This window comes from Podarcis melisellensis, assembly GCF_964234715.1.
Source record: "Podarcis melisellensis genome assembly, chromosome: 3".
In the NCBI taxonomy this organism is placed as follows: Eukaryota; Metazoa; Chordata; class Lepidosauria; order Squamata; family Lacertidae; genus Podarcis; species Podarcis melisellensis.
In genome coordinates this window covers 19661199-19683251 of record NC_138530.1, presented here as the reverse complement: position 1 = coordinate 19683251, position 22053 = coordinate 19661199, and the positions used below count along the sequence as shown (strand labels likewise).

Here is a 22053-nt window from a genome sequence, read left to right as displayed (position 1 = left end):
GTAGCAAATGTAGAGAGGGATGCAGGCCACCTTAAGTGATAATAATAAAATCATCATTTATACCCTGCCAAGGTCCTGTTCTAATTAGACTTTCTGCCTCACCACTCCACAGGCCAACCTACCACCAACTGCCTTGTGGGAAGGCTCTTGATGGGTATTAAATATTATGCTGCGGTTTAATGTGTATTTAAAATATGTAATTTAATGTCACTTTAAAAAATATTAAAGGTTTCTTTGTTTACAAAAATATATGCATTGTCTTTTTTTGCATTTTCTACGGATCAGTTTCATTTGTTGTGAGACATTAGCATTGCATGCAGTATAATGCTTTTATTTTTCTACTTAGTGTATGTGTGGGGTTTTGTGTCAGTGTCACTTGTGTGGGTTCTCTTTCTGTTTGCTTGCTATACTTCCATGGTGATGAGAGAGATTGGCGATAGCCTAGGGCAGGGGTCACCAACCTAAGGCCCAGGGACCGCATCCAGCCCAATCGCCTTATGAATACGGCCCCCAGATGGTCCAGGAATCAGTGTGTTTTTACCTGGGTAGAATGTGTGCTTTTATTTAAAATGCATCTCTGGGTTATTTGTGGGGCCTGCTTGGTGTTTTTACATGAGCAGAATGTGTGCTTTTATTTAAAATGCATCTCTGGGTTATTTGTGGGGCATAGGAATTTGTTCACCCCCCCTTAAAAATATATAGTTTGGCCCCCTGCATGGTCTGGCCCACGGCTGAAAAAGGTTGCTGACCCCTGGCCTAGGGTTTGGTTGGTTGTCTTTGGGTGGCTGTAATGAGATTTGTTTTTGTATGTGAGTGGCGCATGTGTGTGTGTATTTCTGAATCAGGTTAGCCAGAATGATTCATATACTTTTGGCAGATTCTTGTCGTTGTCTTGTTGGGCTGTGTATGTGATAAAGGGGAACCATACTGGGGTGAAGGCGTCTTCTTCTATTTGTCCCTGTGTCAATTTCAGTTTACAGTGGTATCTCGGGTTAAGAACTTCATTCCGGAGGTCCGTTCTTAACCTGAAACTGTTATTAACCTGAAGCACCACTTTAGCTAAAGGGGCCTCCTGCTGCTGCCGCGCCGCCGGAGCACGAGTTCTGTTCTCATCCTGAAGCAAAGTTCTTAACCTGAAGCACTATTTCTGGGTTAGCAGAGTCTGTAACCTGAAGCATCTGTAACCTGACGTACCACTCTATTGTTTAGCTTTCCAGTAAAGCTGTTTTCCATACTATTTGATATCATTGGTCCATATTTACTCATGACAGGTCTCTCCATTGTCTGGCCATGATGTTTCTGGCTTCTGAGAATAGGTGGGTTATGTGCTCTTTATAATGTGATTAGGCATTATTATCTTGGAAGATGTTCAGTAGGGCCAGTTCTGGGGTGACTTCTAATAGCTGCTTAGTTATTTTGCATATTTCTTGTATGACTGATGTCCAGAAGAGTTGGGTTTGGGGACATTAATTTAATGTTACAGTACTTATCAAACTGCCTTGGTAGGACTTGTATCTTGACAGACAGCATATAAGTAATCGACAGAGGGCTGGCGATGTTGCTAGCATTGTATCATTAGAAGGAAGAAATCAGTTTCATTACTCACAGTCTGCAACAGTGAATTATTTTTCGTGGGTTTGTCTTCCCGGGAGAAACTCAAATGCCATATTAAGAAGCCTAGAAAACTGAAATTCTGAATAAATTTTGAATTGTGCAAATGTATCTTATTTTGTAGAAACACACTCAATTTGCATACTGCATTCTGGAGTTGATATTTGTACCTTGATTTTTTTTTTTTTAAAGAAACATTTGAAATTTGATTTCTCTTAGCAGTGACTGGTGCAAAAGAACCGTGCAGATAAGTAAACGTTAATAGCATAGTATCTATGGATCAGGGGTGGTACACAAATTTAATAATAATAATAATAATAATTTTAAAAATTGTGGAATGTGATGTCCTCACAAAGCAAACCGCAGCAGCAAAGGAGGGGTTTCCCTCAAAGGAAAGGATTAAATTACTGTACCCCTGCAGTATCCTGGTCATTATAATCCCCACTACTCAAGCTGATATGATTTATATTTTTTAAAAATCTGTACATTAAATGCAAAGTTGTGGTCTAAGTCATGCTATAGTTGGACACTCCTTTTTTGTGCTTGAGTCTTGCTTACGGGTTTCCCACAGGCATCTGGTTGGCCACTGTGAGAACACGATGCTGGACTAAATGGGCCAATGGTGTGATCCAACAAGGTCTTCTTATGCTCAAAGTCTCTAAATGCTGAATAATATAGTTTTGCAGTTTTTAGAATATCTTGGATGTTCTTTATTTTGATTCCCCTTTGGTTTTGGTGTGGATTTTTCACAGATGACCTCAGAAACATTCCTTTGATCCTCTTTTGCAGTCTTTATGCCTGGTACAAATGTGGTTTGTGCATTGGAAAATTTCTCAATTCAAAGTTTTCCACCACATTGCTGTCCCTGACAGAGTAAAAACGAGCAGTTCAAGAGCTGTGCAGACTTCTGGAACATGCACGGATAATGGCAATAGTAAGCAGTCTTTTATATTTATACTACTTCATAATTATAATTAATAATTTATACCCCACTCATCTGGTTGGGTTTCCTCAGCCACTCTGGGCGGCTCACAACAGAATATTAAAAACACGATAAAACATCAAACGTTAAAAACATCAAACAGTAAAAACTTCACTAAACAGGGCTGTCTTCAGATGTCTTCTAAAAGTCAGATGTTTCTTTCCTTGACATCTGATAGGAGGGTGTTCCACAGGGAAGGTGCCACTACTGAGAAGGCCCTCTGTCTGGTTCCCTGTAACTTCTAATAGGGAGGGAACCACCAGAAGCATAGCTGTCAACTTACAGATTTGAAAATAAGGGACCAGCAGCCAAAATAAGGGACCTACAGCTTCACCTGTTCCAGGCACTCCCGTCTTCCTGTCCCCCTGCAGTCTGGTCAAACTCATGCTGTTAGCTTTGAGAACACTGTCCAACCAACTTTGTAACCAGAGGTTCAACTGAATAGAATCTGAATCACATGCACCACAAGGCCTATGCAACCTCAACTTAAGATGGCTCCCCGGCCTGGCTTTGCACTGCAAAGTTTGCAGCAGCACGTGCAACAAAATGGCGTCCAGCATTCAAAAAACCCCTCAGCTTGCATTAACTAGCCACACACAAAGCATGCAAGCTCCACCCCCCAGTCGTTCTTAGACTTCTTATTGGGTGAGCAACACAGCCAAGCAACACAGTTGGAGCCTCCCTCCTCCCTGGCCGGCAGGGAGGGAGGGAGAGGAGCTGCTTCCTTTGAAATTTAAGGGACATCATTTAAGGGACATCCATCAATAAGGGACAGCAGCAGGACATGGCGCTGGAATAAGGGACTGTCCCTTCAAATAAGGGACACTTGACAGGTATGACCAGAAGGCCCTTGGAGCTGGACCTCAGTGTCCGGGCAGAACGATGGGGGTGGAGAAGCTCCTTTTATTATGTCTTCACATTATCTATATAACACAAACACTGGAAGTCCCAAAATGAAGGAGAAGGAACAGAGAGCTGTCCAGTCCACAGCAAAACAAAATAAAAATCTAAACAGAAAATTCAAACCCTTGCTGCAAAAGCAAACGAGGAGACAACATAGCTTCCTGGGACAGGGAAGGTTCTCATGCTGGGTGACACAACAAAAAAGGCCCTGCCCAAAAGGCAACAACAAATGCAAAAACATCTCAGTGACAAGCACAAAAGAGAGTAATATCGTCATGGGGCTTGTGTGGCAGGGGACAAACTGAAACCTGAAGGGGTGTGTGGCACATCAGGTGGAGTAATCAGTCAAGAAACAGGAAGTGAGAGTCCCTTGCAGCTTTTCCTGGGGACAAAGGAAGAGCCAGACTGTTCTGTACTTTAAGGTTGCAGCCTGATGGTTGTGGAGTGAAGCAAACAGCAAAAACTCTTCCCAAGCAGAAAACAGTCTTCACGCCTAACTTTTGGCCCTTTACTCTCTTTGCACAGGAGGAGGTTAAAATCCAAGCCTGAAAGTTCAGGTCTAGCCTGGAACCCCCAGAACCTGGGTGAAAGTGGGGAGAGGAGAAAAGAAAATGCCCATTGCCCATTTAAGCAGAAATCCCTAACAGCCTCTTTTTGGGGGGACCGGCCAGTGCAGTGTAATGGTTAAGAGTGTTGGGACTATGACCTGGGAGACCAGGGTTCAAATCTCCGCTCGGCCACCAAGCTCACTGCCAGTCAGTGCCTCTCAGTCTAACCTACCTCAAACGGTAGATAATGAGGAGGGGTTCCTCAGTCGGTAGAGCACGAGCCTCTTAATCGCAGGGTTGTGGGTTCGAGTCCCACATGTTGGACGAGACTAGATGATCCTGGTGGTCCCTTCCAATTCTACAATTCTATGTGTTGAGTTCCTCTGAGAAAAGGGTGAGTTATAAACGCAAATAAACCCTGAAAGACCCCTCTTGTTCCATTTCTGCCCCCCATTTTAACCCATTCCCTTCTACAGTGCAACGTTACCAGCCTGTCACGCTGTGCGCGGGGCGCTTCCTCTTAGCTGCCACACATCTGGATCACCGGGGCGTTTAGAGGATAGTTTTTTTGATGGGGGTTGGAAGGGGCACCACATCTGTCCTTCGCCGCAGCGCCTCCCTTTCCACCAGGCGCCCGGGAGCGCGCGATCCTGCCCCTGCTGGGCGAGGGGAGGGGAACCCGGCTGTTCCCCAGGCGCACGCCCGGCTGCCCGGGACTTCCCTGTTGTACACGAGTCACCCACCCACGCTAAGATGGCTGCGAAAGGCTCGCATTTCCACCTGAAAATGGAAGAGGCGGTGGAGAGGTGCCGCGCCGATTGCCAGTGGGACACGCAGCTGGCCGTGGTGGAGCAGATGAGGACGCGGGCGGCCAGTCCCCGCCACAAGTGGGCCAAGGGGGGAGCAGCCGGCGCAGGAGCCCAAACGTCCGGTAAGTCGCCGCCGGGGATCCCGCAGCCAGCAGCTTCTCTTCCCCAGGAAATGGAAGCAGCAGCGGCGGCGCCCGCCCTCCTGTCTTCCCTTAGCAAGGAGCCGTCCTTTGGTCTCCCGGAGCAAAACCTTCCCCGACGGGAGAGTTGCACAATCTGTGCCCCGCTGCGTTAAGTTAGTTGCGCGCAGCCAGCTCCCATAGAAAGCCGCAGGGTTCAGCTCCCAAGTCATGTGAACTTTACGCACTGATTTCAGTCTAAGCGCAACTAACTTAGTCCGGATCCAACCACCCACCCACCCATACTCTCTTTTGCAAGAGCAGCTAATTCATCCGCACCCCAAACAATGCTTGAGGGTGAGTTGGAAGGGGGTCCCATGGTCATCTAGTCCGACCCCCTGCGATGCAGGAATCTCAGCCATAGCATCCGGTTACAGATGGCCACATCCAACCTCAGCTTGAAAACCTCCAAGGAAGGAGAGTCCACAATCTCCAACAGCTCTTAACTGTCAGAAAGTTCTTCGTGATGTTTAAGCACCCGTTTTGTTGTTAATCACTTCGTTAAATTTATACTGAGCTGATAGATCGTAGAAAACCTCAATGTGGTGTACAAAAGAAAACATTAGGACAGGCTTCCTCAACCTCCGCCCTCCAGATGTTTTGAGACTACAATTCCCAGCATTCCTGACCACTGGTCCTGCTAGCTAGGGATCGTGGGAGTTGTAGGCCAAAAACATCTGGAGAGCCGAGGTTGAGGAAGCCTGCAATTGGATTATTAGTAACAACTATCGAAACATTTTTTTAAAAAATCTAGAAATAAAGTAAAAACATACCAGCGCTCTAAATACCTGGGTAGGTAGGCTTGTCTCAGCAAAAAATGTTTTTATCAGGCACATCATGAGCTTTGCCTCATGAGAGCCAAGTGCTTTTTTAAATGCACAGTACAACCCCCGTGTTTCCCCAGAGGTGTAATTGGATCTGCACTCCACAGCTGCTTGTTCCCCAACACGTCTTTTTGTGTCTTGTGTGTTGCTCTCGATGATTTTTCTCACATTTTACTGCCATTAGGAATAATCAGAGGATGCTGTCTTGTTCAAAAGGGCAGTCTCAAAGGAAATCAGCTATACAATGTGCAGGTTTACACAGAAGTAAGTCCCAGTGATGCAGAAAGGGGCTTACTCTCTAGTAAAGCTGCTGTCCGGGACACAGTTACCTGGAAGTAAACCCATCAAACACAATGGGACTTGCATCTGAATGAGCATAGGTTACATTGCTCAGCTAATTTCTGAGGGTCGGCTATCCTAAAATAATAAACTGGACTAATTCTCTGACTTCCTCCGTGCCAATATGTCACGGACGTCGGTAAAACTCGTAAGTGAGCACCACAGTTTGGGAAGGATGTTGGCAAACTGGAACGGGTGTGGAGAAGGGTGACCAAGTTGATGAAAGGTCTGGAAACCTAGCTTTGTATGAGGAACAGTTGAGGGAGTTGGTTTAGCCTGGAGAAGACCGACAGGTGATATGGTACTCATTTTCAAGTTCCAGTGGTTGTCGCTTGGAAGATGGTCAAGCTTGTTCCCTCCTGCTCCAGAGGGTAGGATTCAAACCAACGAGTTTGATTTACAAGAATGGAGATTCCGACTAAATAACTTTCTGATGGCAAGAGCTGTTCAACCTCGGAGGGTGGTGGACTCTCCTTCATTGGAGATTTTAAACAGGTTGGAAAGCCATCTTTCCGGGAACACTTTATCTGCAGTTTCTGCATTGTAGGGGGTCTTTCCCAACTCTGTCATTCCATGATTCTATGAAAGCTTCCATAGCTCCTCATTTACCTGCCATAGCAAAGAGGATCCTGCAGATGACATCAGTGAGCCTGCTGGGTTACCCTCCCCTTGTGTGATTCCCCTCCATTGCACTACAGTGATGCCTTATGTTACGTTTGCTTCATGTTACGTTCTTCCAGCTTACGTCCTGCAGTGACCCGGAAGGCCCGGAAAGGGTTACTTCTGGGTTTTGCCGCTTCCGCATGCGCAGAAGCGCTAAATTGCGCTTCATGCATGCACACAAATGCCAAATCACACCGCGCATCTGCGCAGATACGGCGCTTCAGGTTGCGCTCTTTTCATGTTGCAAACAGGCCTCTGGAACGGATCCCGTTCACAACCAGAGGTACCACTGTATTGGTTTTAACTCCATTTAGCTGATTCCTAGGACGGATGATGCGGTTGACTTCTCAAACCATTAGAAATAAAGGTTCGGCACCCTGCTATGTGCCTTCTTGGTTGGATCACCCTCTCATCAAATGTCAAGGAGATGGGTAACTATATAAACAGTTTAGAAGACATCTGAAGGCAGCCTTATATAGGGAAGCTTTTTAATGTTGAATGTTTTATTATGTTTTATGTTAGAAGCTGCCCAGAGAGGCAACCCAGTCAGATGGGTGGGGTACAAATAAATAACAACAACAACAACAAAAATAACAATAATAAACCTTTTCTCAGTAAGTCCAGTTCTCAGCCCTCTTTGGGAAAACCAGGCATAGGCAAACTCGGCCCTCCAGATGGTTTTGGCCTACAACTCCCATCATCCCTAGCTAACAGGACTAGTGGTCAGGGATGATGGGAGTTGTACAGTGGACGCTCAGGTTGCAAACATGATCCGTGTGGGAGGCATGTTTGCAACCCACAGTCTGCGCACGCGCAGATTACGATTCGGCACTTCTGTGCATGCGCAAAGCACAATTTAGTGTTTCTGTGCATGCACAAGCGCCAAAACCTGGAAGTAACCCGTTCCGGTACTTCCAGGTTTCGGCGCACCTGTAACCTGAAAACACGTAACCCATAACCTGAAAACACGTAACCCGAAGCGTCTGTAACCTGAGGAATGACTGGAGGGCTGAGTTTGCCTATGTTTGGGATAAACCATGACTGTTTTTAAATGAGTTTTGATTATATCTGAATCCTCTGTGAATCTCCCAGTGCAGACCAATGCCGCAACAGTAACAACAAATGGATGAATGTTGTATTTCAAATTGTTGTACCTCACCCTGAGAACTTACAGTGGAGAATGAGTAATAAAGTAAATGAATAGTAAATAATAATAATAATAATAATAATAATAATAATAATAGTACTTGAAGCACTGCACTGGCTGACACTGAGCCACCAGGCCCAGTTCAAGGGGTTAGTACTAACATGTAAAGCCCTAAATGTATTGGGACACAATTAGCTAAAACAGTTTTTCCCAACCTTTGGTCTCCAGCTGTTTTTGGAATACAACTCCCATCATCCCTAAGCTAGCAAGACCAGTGTCAGGAATGATGGGAATTGTAGTCCGAAATCAGCTGGCGACCCAACGTTGGGAAACACTGAGGTAAAAGACCTCCTTCCTTTGCCAGTATCAGCCATCTTGGACTCTAACATCCACAGGTGAAACCTTGTTGGTAGTACTGCCTAGTTGGTATTGCCCCCTGACAGGGTTTTTTTCAGTGGCGGCTCCCCATCTGTGGAATGCCCTCCATGTAGAAGTGTACCTGTCTCTCTTATAATTGACTTCCAGGCAGAATCTGAAAACAGTTCTGATTACACAGTCTGAGAAATACTATTCTTGGCAACCCTGAAATCACTGGTTGAGATACTGTTTCTAACTGCTACCAGACTTTAATTTTTTTAATGTGTTTGCCACCCTGGGCTCCTTTGGGAGGTAGGGCGGGCTCTAACGTGAAATAATAATAATATTTCCGGAAGTGCAAGTGCCTCTTTAAAGGTTTAGGCCTTCCTCTTGTGTGCTGTAGGCTTTTCATCTCAGCGGGGTGGAAATTAGAGCAAGTGGGCGATGATTCATGTTCTTGCATCCTGTTTTAAGCCTTGTTGAGGTGGGAAAAGAAAATATTCTGTGGTCTCTTCTGTATCTCCAGGAAACATCGTAAGCACCATGTGTGTCTCGCTTGCATCTTGGACATAATAAACCTTAAAAGCGAAACTTTTTCGTTTCAAAAACATGGTCTGGGGAGGGGTGGGGGGAGAAAGAGGTTGAGTGAATTATTTGCCAGGTTCTTGCATTAACTTTTCAGATCTCTGCCTCAGCTCAGGGCTGGAGAGCTGTTTTATTTCTCTGGAGGGGCTGCCCTGCCAAATTTTAAATTGGCCAGGCAGCCCCGCCCAAGAACATATGTGTTTATCCATCAGACAGAAGTATACTGGCACACATTTTTCTCTCATCCTCCACAGTTGGCAGCAGACCTCTGGGAAGTATGTGTGAGAGAGGGAGCCCATCCTGGACTGAGTGAGGTCCTGCCACTCAGCCACACTTTCCTCAGAGACCCTTAGCAGGCCTGTTACCTGGCAATGCCAGGGATGGCCCAGAAACGAGGGTGAAAATGTTGCACGAATGTACTTCAGGGTGTGCTCATGTGCACAGAAGCGAGTGTGTTTGTGGGGAAGGTGGCCATAGTCCGCGTCTATACCTGAAGGAGCGTCTCCACCCCCATCGTTCAGCCCAGACACTAAGGTCCAGCTCCGAGGGCCTTCTGGCGGTTCTCTCCCCCCCCCCCGCGCGAGAGAAGTGAGGTTACAGGGAAGCAGGCAGAGGGCCTTCTCGGTAGTGGTGCCCGCCCTGTGGAACGCCCTCCCATCAGATGTCAAATAAATAAATTAACAACTACAGTGGTACCCCTGGATGCGAACGGGATCCGTTCCGGAGCCCCGTTCTCATCCTGAAGGGAACACAACCTGCGTCTGCGCATGCGCGGGTCGCGACTTGCCACTTCTGCGCATGCGCGCGACATCATTTTGAGCGTCTGCGCATGCGCGAGCGGCGAAACCAGGAAGTAATGTGCTCCGTTACTTCCGGGTCACTGCAGAGTGCAACCTGAAAATGCTTATCCTGAAGTTGCTTCAACCCAAGGTATGACTGTCTGTCTTTTAGAAGACATCTGAAGGCAGCCCTGTTTAGGGAAGTTTTTAAGGTTGAATGTTTTATCGTGTTTTTAATATTCTGTTGGGAGCCGCCCAAAGTGGGGAACCCCAGCCAGATGGGTGGGGGTATAAATAAATTATTATTATTATTATTATTATTATTATTATTATTACTACTACTACTACTACTACTATTAATTTTACTTTGGTTGCACCCAGCACTGACACGTAGCCCTTGGAGGGTTGGCAAACAGTCGCCCAAGTCGTCTTCCTCCCCCCACAACAACTGAACTTGAGCAGTTATTTCAATGGGCACTGAGGACTCCCTTTGTTGTGTAAAAGAGGTCACTCTGAGCTTTTCGGGAAGAGCGCTTCCTGTTTTTAAGATCCTCTTATTGTCCACTGTGACCGCCCCTGTCCAACTCTCTGCAAATGGCCAGTAGCTTGTAAGCAGCCTTTATGCACTTACTCACTTTTCCGTTGCTACTTGTCTCCTTCCATTGCGAATGAGGTTTTCTGCTTTGCTAGGAAACTGCTGTTGAAGTTTAGAGCGCTACCGTTTCAGTCGTTTTCAAGCTGTGTTCCACGGAATTCCTTGGAAGGTTACCAGAGGTCTCACAGTGAGAAAAAACAGCCGTGGAGGACAAACTCCTGAAAACACTTTTTCTCAAAAAAGTCTGTAGTCGTCTCTTGTACAAAATAAAAGGAGTCCTTAATGCCCATTGAAATGACTGTTCAATGCAGTTGCTAAAACAAAATGAAGACGACTTAGATCACAGAATTGCAGAGTTGGAAGGGACCCCAAGGGACATCTAGTCCAACCCCCTGCAATGCAGGAATCTCAGCTAAAGCATCCATGGCAGATGACCATCCAACCTCTGTTTAAAAACCTCCAAGGAAGAAGAGTCCACAGAGACGATCAGGCAGGTTCCTGTCCACCTTTTCTATGATGTTCAGCCACAGGGAAGGGCATTGTGTGGCAGCCTTTGGCAACCTGGCACCCTTCAGGCATTTTGAACCACACACTTGTGCTGGTTGGGGCTGATGGGAACTGTAGTCCAGAACATCTGGTTGGCGACAACTTCTGTAGTTTATATGGGGAGACTGTGGCTAATTAGAAGCTTCCTGGTTTAATTGCTTCAGCTGTGAAGAGAGGAGTAATGGGACCCAGCAAGACTTAACAGCATGAGAGCTGTTAGCCATGATCGGGCAATGCCCTAGACCAGTGTTCCCCAACCTTGGGCCTCCAGCTGTTTTTGGACTACAATTCCCATCATCCTTGACCACAGGTCTTGCTAGCGAGGGATGATGGGAGTTGTAGTCCAAAAACAGCTGGAGGCCCAAGGTTGGGAAACACTGCCCTAGACTACTGCAGTGCTCTGTACATGGGGCTGCCTTTGAAGATGGCTTGCTCATTAAAGCTTCTGTGTTCCTCTACACAGGAGCAGGAATGTGATGAAAAGTCATACCTCCTAGTATCTGTGCACACAGTGCAAGGCAAAAAGGTAAAAAGGTAAAGGACCTCTGGACAGTTAAGTCCAGTCAAAGGCCACTATAGGGTGTGCCGCTCATCTCGCTTTCAGGCCAAAGGAGCTGGCGTTTGTCCACAGACAGCTTTCTGGAACACCGTGATGGAAACCAGAGTGCACGGAAACGCCGTTTACCTTCCTGCCACAGCAGTACCTATTTATCTACTTGCACTGGTGTGCTTTCGAACTGCTAGGTTGGCAGGAGCTGGGACAGAGCAATGGGAGCTCACCCCGTCCCAGGGATTCGAACCGCCAACATTCTGATTGGCAAGCCCAAGTGGCTCAGTGGTTTAGACCACAGCACCACCCACATCCCGAACACGGTGCAAACATATATAGAGGCAGCCTTTGTGTGTACAGTTGTGACTAGACACATGCTTGCTGTGTGTGTAGAAGCCAGGGCAACCCGGCACATCCCCAAACCCACGCAGACGAGCATGGAGTTATGTACAGTCATACCTCATGTTATGTCCGCTTCATGTTACGTTCTTTCAGGATACGTCCCATGGTGACCCAGAAGTACCGGAAAGGGTTACTTCCGGGTTTCGCCGCTCGCGCATGCGCAGAAGCGCAAAATGACATAACACACATGCACAGAAGCGGTGAATTGCAACCCACGCGTGCACAGACGCGCCACTTTTCATGTTGCGAACGGGCCTCTGGAACGGATCCTGTTCGCAACCAGAGGTACCACTGTAGACCGAGGAAAGCTAATATTAACTGATGAACCCGTGTGCTTAACAAAGCAATCTGTTAGGTACAGGCTGGGAATATGGATTTTAATTTAGGTTGAAACCGGAGCTGCGCTTTGTGAAAGGGGTCCAATGCTGAAACCATCATGGTAGACCAGCCTTATCCAGCCTGGCGCCTCCCAGATGTTTCGGATGCACTACAACTCCCACCAGCATGTGCTAGGCAGGGTTAATAGGAATTGGAATCCAAAACATCTAGGTGCCACAGTTTAAGAAGGATATTGACAAGCTAGAATGTGCGCAGGAGAAGGCAACCAGGATAGCAAAAGGGTCTGGAAACCAAGCTTTATGAAGAAGAGTTAAGGGAGTTAGGTATGTTTAGCATGGGAAAGAGTAGATTAAGAGGAGATATGATAGCCATCATTAAATATCTAAATGACTGCCGTATGGAAGAGGAGCTTTGTTTTCTCCTGGTAGAACCTGTACCAGTGGATTCAAGTTACAAGAAAGGAGATTCTGACTAAATGCCAGGAAGAAACTTTCTGACAGGAAGCTGTTGGGCAGTGAGATTCGGTGGACTGTCCTTCCTTGGAGGTTTTTAAGCAGAGGTTGGATGGCCACCTGTCATGGATGCTTCAGCTGAGATTCCGGCCTTGTAGTGTATTCGACTAGCTGTCCCTCAACTCTACAATTCTGTGGTTCTGTCTGGAGGGCGGCAGGTTGAGGGAGGCTGCTGTTGACCCATCGGTATGCACTTCAAACAATGGTGAAGAGTGAAGGACTTTTCTGTGTGCATTGCATGCTCAAGTTCATTTTAATTGCTTTGGGAGCCCGGCACACTTGCCTTTTGCTGGATGGTGTCTTGTTGCCGTAACCCAGAGCCCCGCAGGTGCTCCGCTGTGCGCGAAGCAGCTGTTCGAGTGCGCGCGCTTCCCCGCTGGGTTGAGCAGAGGTTCCCCTTTTGTATGCTTTGCATTCCTTTCCGCTGAAACGAGTGCCTCTTGCAGGCTGGAGTGCTCTGCAAGAAATCACTTTGAATCTACTCAGGTAACGCCACTGGAGCAGAAGCACTTCTGTAAGAAAATGCATGCTGTTCCCTCCCTCCAACTTATGTTTATACAAACAGAAACCTTCTTAATTTTGACTGTGGCTGGGCAGCTGGCAAAATAGGGCAAAATAGGGCTGGTTGCCCATGTAAGCTCAATGACTTATCGTGTCTCTAAAGCACGGATGGGAGAAACAGTGGCCCACCATATGTTGCTGGACTACAGCTCCCATCAGTCCTGACCATTGGGCATGCTGGCTGAGGCTGATGGGAGTTGAAGGCCAACAACGCCTGGATGGCCACTGGTTCCCCTATCTCTGCTCTCATTTTAGAGCAATATATTCTTTGGCTGGGACGCGGGTGGCACTGTGGGTAAAACCTCAGTGCCTAGGACTTGCCGATCGTATGGTCGGCGGTTCGAATCCCCGCGGCGGGGTGAGCTCCCGTCTTTCGGTCCCAGCTCCTGCCCACCTAGCAGTTCGAAAGCACCCCTAAGTGCAAGTAGATAAGTAGGTACTGCTTTATAGCGGGAAGGTAAACGGCGTTTCCGTGTGCTGCGCTGGTGCCGGCTCGCCAGAGCAGCTTCGTCACGCTGGCCACGTGACCCGGAAGTGTCTGCGGACAGCGCTGGCTCCCGGCCTCTTAAGTGAGATGAGCGCACAACCCTAGAGTCGGACACGACTGGCCCATATGGGCAGGGGTACCTTTACCTTTACCTTTATTCTTTGGCTTGGTGGTACTATTCTTGCTGGAAGTTAGACTAGACCCAATCTTTATTGAACATTCCTTCTGATTTGTTTGCAAGAAATTTATGAGTATTCATCACAGTTTACTTGCCTGGTGGTTACACCTTTTCCCTATTAAGCATTACTTCACCCCACACTTTTTAGTGCATTAGCCTGTTGTTTTCCTAATTGCAAAATGTTGATCCTATGCATGCTTATTTAGAAGTAAGTTCCTCAGTATTCAAAGGTTTACTCCCCTACGATCGTTGCCTTAAGTCTGAAACCAACCTATGCAATTTGGCATCGGCCAGCTTCCTAGGAGGGCGAGAAAATTATGCCCATTCCTTGCAGCTGAAATATGATGTATTTCCAGTACAGATTTTTCAGGGCTGAAAAATCTCTGTATTCCCTTTGAACACGTGCAAAATGGTCATTGCCTGTGCCAAAAATGAGCAGAGAATCGTCTGAGCTTGTTGTTTTGTAGGCGAAAAACTTTTGCTCTCAGTATTTTAACTTCCTTATGTAACAAAATGTTTATATAGCGGATAACTTCTGTGTTTATCTTTGCGGCCTGCTATAGATGAGAACATGACATTGAGTGTGTGACTTTCCTTTACTCTGTCTACTCTGTCCTGCAGATGACTATGGGAACCTTTTAGTTGCAGAGGCACTGCTGGAGCTATGCTTGAACGAGAACATTGCCAAAATCAAGGACGCCGTTCCATTAATGGAAAAATCCGAGCCCAAAATGAGCGACGCCAAAAAGTATTTGACGGGCATTCTAAACCGAGGGAAGTTGCCGGTAAGCGTCCACGGCTGACATAAAACATGAGCATTTAACGTGCTGTTAATGATGCACAATTGCAAGGCTCAGATACGAAATGTTGGAACCCATCTGTCTCTCAGTCCTCAGCGTTTCATAAAAGACTCCAGTAATTAATTCCATTTCCTTTTGCTCCATTTAGGAGGGAAGAAAATCCTCCACTAGAATCTAATCCAGGCTCCCTCTACCTCGGCCCTCCAGATGTTTTGAGACTACAATTCCCATCATCCCTGACCACTGGTCCTGCTAGCTAGGGATCATGGGATTTGTAGGCCAAAAACATCTGGAGGGCTGAGGTTGAGGAAGCCTGGTCTAATTCATTGTCCTTGCTGCAGGATTCTGTGATCTGCTTCACACATCACATTGTTATTTATTGAATTTCTATATTGCCCTGTATCCAAAGATCACAGGGCAGTTTACAATGTAAAAACGCAAAAACATAACGTAATAGCAAACAATAACAATAACCTCCACAGACACACAGTTTGAAAGATCTTATATGAACATCTTCACATTCTAAAAGGGAACAAAATAGTGCAAATGAGGGGGGTTTTAGTGTTTCCCAAAATTTCGTTATGCTTTTGGGGGGAAATTAAAGTATTCAGGAAAGAAACCTATTTCTTTCCCCCCAGATTTCATTTAAACTATAGTTAAAAACAAACACTATTTCAAAAGCTACAAATAAAAGTCAGTTCCTTCCTATACAGTTCATTTCACCATACATTCCTGCTTAACTACATGAGACTTTTGAAATACCATATATAAGAATGTTTTGTTATCAATTAAACTCAATAAAGATTGAAAACAAACACACACTATGCTTTAATGTGAATGCAAAATATGCTGGTATATAATCCTGGGAAGTGTTTTTGCTCTGCTCCTCACCTGCTCTGCACCTGCTCCTGTGCCACTAGGAAACAAGTCAGAGTCTGTCTTGCTGCAACATCTAAACAAGGGCTCATGGCTTAACCTTGAGTGGCTGACTATCCCGCTCTTCCACAGGGCCATTCATACCCCACAAATTGGGGAGGGATATTTGGCAGCTTTGGGGAGGCTGTCCAAAATCTGTTCAATTTGCATTGGGTAGGGCTATACAATTATTTCAGCTGAGATGGCACAGGAAGCTTCATTGCCACCGCTCCAATTGGTGAAGAAATGAAACCTATGCTGCCAATTCTCGTAATAGACCAGTATAAAGGAAGCAGCACATAAGCGGCACACAAAACGCTACCAAACCATTCTACGTTCTAATGAGTTTGAATGAGTTTTCTGTTTGTGGCTTCTGTAGTAGATCTTGTACATAGCTCTCTCAATTTTTGGATTATTAATATAAGATATAGAACGTAGAATGGTTTGGTAGCGTTTTGTGTGCCGCTTATGTGCTGCTTACTTTATATTTCCAATTGGTGGCTGGGTCGCCCCAGCCACTCTGGGCGGCTCCCAACAAAATATAAAAAATATAAAAATATAAGAAACATGAAAAATGTAAAAAATATTCAAAACATAAAAAACACAATAAAACAAAATATAAAAAACACAATAAAGCATCAACCATTTAAAACTTCCCTGAACAGGGCTGCATTCAGATGTCTTCTAAAAGTCAAATACAGTAGTTGTTTACAGTGGTGCCTCGCAAGACGAAATTAATTCGTTCCGCAAGTTTTTTCTTCTTGCGAGTTTTTCGTCTTGCGAAGCACGGTTTCCCATAGGAATGCACTGAAAATCAATTAATGCGTTCCTATGGAAACCGCCTTCAGACCAGGTCCGGGGACAGTCTGTCCCCCGACCTCTTCTAAAGGCTGGGGGGGGGGGGAACAGGGCTTTTTTCCCCACCGCCAGCAAGGCTTCGCTGCCGCCTGCCAGCATTTTAAGATCGCCTGGGACAGCGGAGAAGTCTCCGCTGTCCCGGAAAGGCAGGCGGGGGGGAGCAAAGCCTTTCGCCCCCCGCCGGCCTTTAGAAGAGGTCCAGGACCTGTATACCTGAAGGAGTGTCTCCACCCCCATCGTTCAGCCTAGACACTGAGGTCCAGCACTGAGGGCCTTCTGGCAGTTCCCTCATTGAGCAGGGAACCTCTTCTAAAGGCCGGCGGGGGGCGAAAGTCTTTGCTCCCCCCCGCCTGCCTTCAAAAGCCGGCGGGATAGCGGAGAAACGCGCTGCGCTTCTCCGCTATCCTGGGAAGGCAGGCGGGGGGAGCAAAGACTTTCGCCCCCTGCCGGCCTTCAGAAGAGGTCCAGGACCTCTTCTGAAGGCTGGCGGTGGGCGAAAGTCTTTGCTCCCGATGGCCAGCATTTTAAAAGCGGTCCAGGATAGCGGGAAAGCGCAGCGCAATTCCCTGCTATCCCGGACCGCTTTTAAAATGCTGGCGGTGGGGAGCAAAGCCTTTCGGCCCCCGCCGGCCTTCCTGGACCTCTTCTGAAGGCCGGAGGGGGTCGAAAGGCTTTGCTCCCCACCGCCAGCATTTAAAAGAGGTCCCCGGAGATTTCCCTATGGGCTTTCTTCTTGCGAAGCAAGCCCATAGGGAAATTCGTCTTGCGGAACGACTCAAAAACGGAAAACTCTTTCATCTTGCGAGTTTTTCGTTTTGCGAGGCGTTCGTCTTGCGGGGCACCACTGTATCTGTTTGATGTCTGATGGGAGGAGCTGCTACCACTACTAAGAAGGCCCTCTGCTTGGTTCCCTGTAACCTCACTGCTCAGTGAGGGAACTGCCAGAAGGCCCTCGGTGCTGGACCTCAGTGTCTAGGCTGAACGATGGGGGTGGAGACACTCCTTCAGGTATATAGGGCTGAGGCTGTTTAGGGCTTTAAAGGTCAGCACCAACACTTTGAATTGTGCTCAGAAACATACTAGGAGCCAAGGTAGAATGCATTGGACTGGCGTTATATGATCCCAGTCACCAGTCTAGCTTCCGCATTCTGGATTGGTTGTAGTTTCCGAGTTACCTTCAAAGGTAGCCTCATGTAGAGCACATTGCAGTAGTCCAAGCAGGAGATAACCGGAGCATGTACCACTCTGGCGAGACAGTGCGCCGGCAGATCTATGGATATATTTCTTTCAAATGAATGAAAATGCCTTTGCTTATCACAGCTCAGTGTATACATCAAAGCTCACAAGGCTTGTGCATCAAGGCACTTGATGCTCCTTGAATTCAGGATTGGGGCTGAATGTCAACATTGCATTGTTCCAGTTGGGGGTCTGATGGATTATTGATGGAAATTGTTTCATTTCTCCAGCCAAAAGATTTGACAGAAGCCATGCTGATCCTGGCGAAGCTCCATTATGTCGAGGGCTCTTACAGGGATGCTCTCAGCATGTATGCAAGAGCTGGCCTTGATGACATCGCGGTGGAGAAGAAGCCTTTGTATATGCTGCGGCTGCTGACAGAAGCTTTTGTAATCAAAGGTAATGGGTTGCCCATGTCCGCTGGAACTATTTGGTGATGGTGATAATTTTGTGTGTCAGGGTTACAAGAAAGCGTGAGATCTGAAAAGATCAAAGGCAATTGCTGCTGCTGATACCTTTCCAGTCCAGACTGGCACCACCCCCTGCCTCTTGGAGTCAGGATCCTTCTTTTTCATGCAGCCTAAAATGACGGGACGCGGGTGGCGCTGTGGGTTAAACCACAGAGCCTAGGACTTGCCGATCAGAAGGTTGGCGGTTCGAATCCCTACAACGGGGTGAGCTCCCATTGCTCGGTCCCTGCTCCTGCCAACCTAGCAGTTCGAAAGCACGTCAAAGTGCAAGTAGATAAATAGGTACCACTCTGGCGGGAAGGTAAACGGCGTTTCCGTGCGCTGCTCTGATTCACCAGAAGCGGCTTAGTCATGCTGGCCACATGACCTGGAAGCTGTATGCCGGCTCCCTCGGCCAATAAAGCGAGATGAGCACCGCAACCCCAGAGTCGGTCACGACTGGACCTAATGGTCAGGGGTCCCTTTACCTTTAAATGACTTTAAATGACTAAGTTAACTTTTTTTGCTGCATTACCCCACTGTTGGCCCTTTGCCTTAACTCCTCACTTTCCTCAGTAGTGCGTAGCTAGTTATCTGAATCATATGGCTCTTCTTCCTTCTGCGTAACACTTTGCATTTGTCCTTGCTGCTTTTTCAGGCTTCAGGGTGTGTCTCTGTGTGGAGAAAAATATATCTCTTGATGCCTGTTAACCCCATTTCATTTGGTGGGAGTTGGGTGTCGCAGGAATGCATTATTTTTCTGGAGGAACTTTGTAAAAACCCTCTTGCAATCTCCATCTTCTGTTTGCCATCAGTGCTTTTCCTTATATGAGTGTTGCTGGAATAGTTGCTATCTATCTCTCTGTCGATCTACCTTTCCTATTCTCCTCCTTTTCAGCATGCCTTCCAGCTTGTTAGGTGGATGGGAGCTCTGGGATGACCTCCGACTGGTATGTAAAGCTTGAAACTGAACTCCACATGTACCATTGGAATGAGCCTTGCAGTGAGTGCGCCGGTGGTCAGTTTGATGTGTGCATGTTGATCTCTCTGCTCGCTTGATGTGTCTTGATGGTTTCGCTGCTTTGTTGGCTTCTGTGCATATCTAGCAGAAGGGGTTAACCTTGCTGGATAATGACATCTGGAAAGGACAGCTTTGTGAGTGAGGTCACATCCACAGCAGATGTTTCAAGCGCCATGATGCCACTTTAAACGGCCATCGCTTCCTGCAAAGAATTTTGGGAACCACAGTTTGTTAAGGGTGCTGAGAGTTGTCAAGAGACCCCTACAGTGGTACCTTGGGTTAAGAACTTAATTTGTTTTGGAGGTCCATTCTTTTTTTTTAAATACTTTTTATTAATTTTCCAACATAAATATACAATTTAATCCAAATTTTCACAAATTTAACACTTTTGGACTTCCTTCAGCTTCTCTGACAATCATCCATTTTTGACTCTTAATTACGCATTTCTTCTGTTCTATATTACCATTTAGTCCTCCCTCCAATCATCAATTTCTTTCTAGCAATATATCTCAACCTTTACAGTGCTTCTTTAAAACCCACTAGCGTTGTTTGTACTTCACATGTACTTTTCAGATATTCCACAAATTTCCCCCAGTCCTCGATGAACTTTTGGTCTCGAAGATATCTGACTTTCCCTGTTAATTTGTCCAGTTCTGCATAATCTGTTAATTTCATTCTCCATTCTTCTTTCGTCGGTATTTCCTCTTGTTTCCACTTCTGGGCCAGTAGAATTATTGCTGCTGTAACTGCGTATTGAAAAAGTTTATAGTCGTTCCTTCTTATTTCCTTTCCTGTTATCCCTAAAAGTAGGGCCTCTGGTTTCTTAACAAATGTATACTTCAACATTTTTTTCATTTCATTATATATCACCTCCCAGAAGCCCTTCACTTTCTTACACTCCCACTTTGGAGGTCCATTCTTAACCTGAAACTGTTCTTAACCTGAGGTACCACTTTAGCTAATGGGGCCTCCTGCCACCGCCGCATGATTTCTGTTCTCATCCTGAAGCAAAGTTCTTAACCCGAGGTACTATTTCTGGGTTAGCAGAGTCTGTAACCTGAAGCGTATATAACCTGAAGCGTATGTAACCCGAGGTACCATTGTATTCCTCTCACAGAGCTACAGTTCCCAGAGTACAGTGGTACCTCTAGATACGAACGGGATCCGTTCCGGAGCCCCGTTCGCATCTAGAGGTAAACGTAACTAGCAACGGCACGTCTGTGCATGTGCGCGTCACTTTTTGTCGCTTCTGCGCATGCACGTGACGTCATTTTGAGTGTCTGCGCATGCACAAGCGGCAAAACCCGGAAGTAACACGCTCCGTTACTTCTGGGTTGCCAAGCAGCGGAACTCGAACGTGCTCAACTCGAAGCGTATTTAACCCGAGGTATGACTGTAGTTTAACCAGTGCTTTTTTCTGGGGGGATGCATACCCCTGAACATTTTGTGAAGCAAAGTTTGGCCTCATTGAGGGGCACTAATTCAATATGAGTAGGAAAATGAGAGTACCCCTAAACATTTTTTTAGAAAAAAAAGCACTGGGCTTAAGTACCACAATATTTCTTGCACCATGGGTTCCCCATTGAGCTCAGGCTTGTAGGAGACAGCCATTTGGTAGAATAATAATAATACAGTGGTGCCCCGCAAGACGAACGCCTTGCAAGACGGAAAACCCGCTAGACGAATTTCCCTATGGGCTTCCTTCGCAAGACGAAAGCCCATAGGGAAATCTCCGGGACAGCGGGGAAGCGCGTCTTCCCCACTGTCCTCGGACCTCCTCCGAAGGCTGGCGATGGGGTGGAGAGCCCTTCTCCCCGCGCCAGGCTTTGGAAGGCTCCTCCGAAGGCTGGCGGTGGGGCGGAGAGACCTTCTCCCCCCGCCAGGCTTCGGAAGGCTCCTCCGAAGGCTGGTGGCGGGAGGAGGTCTCTCCGCCCCACCAGCAGCCTTCGGAAGGCTGCTCCGAAGGCTGGCGGTGGGAGGAGGGTTTTCCTTCCCACCGCCAACATTCAGAATGCTGTTCTGAATGTTGGCGGTGGGGAGGAAAAACCCTCCTCCCACCGCAAGCCCCGGGAACAGAGGAGAAGCGCTGTGCGCCTTCCCCTCTGTTCCCGTACCTGTGCTGAAGGCTGGGGTGGGGCGGAGAGACCTCCTCCCGTCGTCAGCCTTCGGAAGGCTGCTCCGAAGGCTGGCGGCGGGAGGAGGTCTCTCCGCCCCACCGGCAGCCTTCGGAAGGCTGTCCTGAAGACTTGCGGTGGGAGGAGGGTTTTCCTTCCCAACGCCAACATTCAGAATGCTGTTCTGAATGTTGGCAGTGGGGAGGAAAAACCCTCCTCCCACCACAAGTCCCGGGAACAGAGGAGAAGCGCTGTGCGCCTTCCCCTCTGTTCCCGTACCTGTGCTGAAGGCTTGCGGTGGGGAGAAAAGCCCTTCTCCGCACCGCCAGCCTGGCAAGCGGTCTCCATAGGAACGCATTAATTGATTTTTAATGCATTCCTATGGGAAACCGTGCTTCGCAAAACAAAAAACTCGCAAGAAGAAAAAACTTGCGGAACGAATTAATTTCATCTTGCGAGGCACCACTGTAATAATATATTTTTTAATTTATATCCCGCCCTCCCCAGCCGAAGCCGGGCTCAGAGCGGCTAACAAGAGTAAAATGAAAAAGCATTCTAAAATCATTTCATTATAAAATTAATTCCAATCAAATTAATGGCAACCATCGGGCTAGAAGTTCTGTGAGGATTGCCAAAGGAGGGAGTCAGGCTGTGCCCTGGCCAAAGGCCTGGTGGAGCAGCTCTGTCTTTCAGGCCCTGCGGAAAGATGTCAAGTCCCGCAGGGCCCTAGTCTCTTGTGACAGAGCGTTCCACCAGATCGGAGC

At 47.1% G+C, this 22053-nt stretch overlaps 1 protein-coding gene and 1 long non-coding RNA gene across 2 annotated transcripts in view; one reads left to right on the top strand and one right to left on the bottom strand.

The window, feature by feature from the left end:
• Positions 1 to 2365: 2365 nt before the first annotated feature.
• LOC309366025 lies at positions 2366 to 4662 on the bottom strand. Its single transcript, XR_014166414.1, has 3 exons — positions 4532 to 4662; positions 3988 to 4425; positions 2366 to 2476 (listed from the first exon to the last, which is right to left on the bottom strand). It is a non-coding gene; the product is annotated as an uncharacterized lncRNA (long non-coding RNA).
• Positions 4663 to 4685: 23 nt separating this feature from the next.
• TTC7A (tetratricopeptide repeat domain 7A) overlaps positions 4686 to 22053 on the top strand; it is a 180273-nt gene continuing 162905 nt past the window's right edge. The window contains exons 1-3 of the mRNA XM_081903881.1: positions 4686 to 4975; positions 14518 to 14681; positions 17936 to 18104. Of these exons, the coding sequence (XP_081760007.1) occupies positions 4798 to 4975; positions 14518 to 14681; positions 17936 to 18104 (511 nt within the window). The 5' untranslated portion in view covers positions 4686 to 4797. The remainder of the gene's footprint in view (positions 4976 to 14517; positions 14682 to 17935; positions 18105 to 22053) is intronic.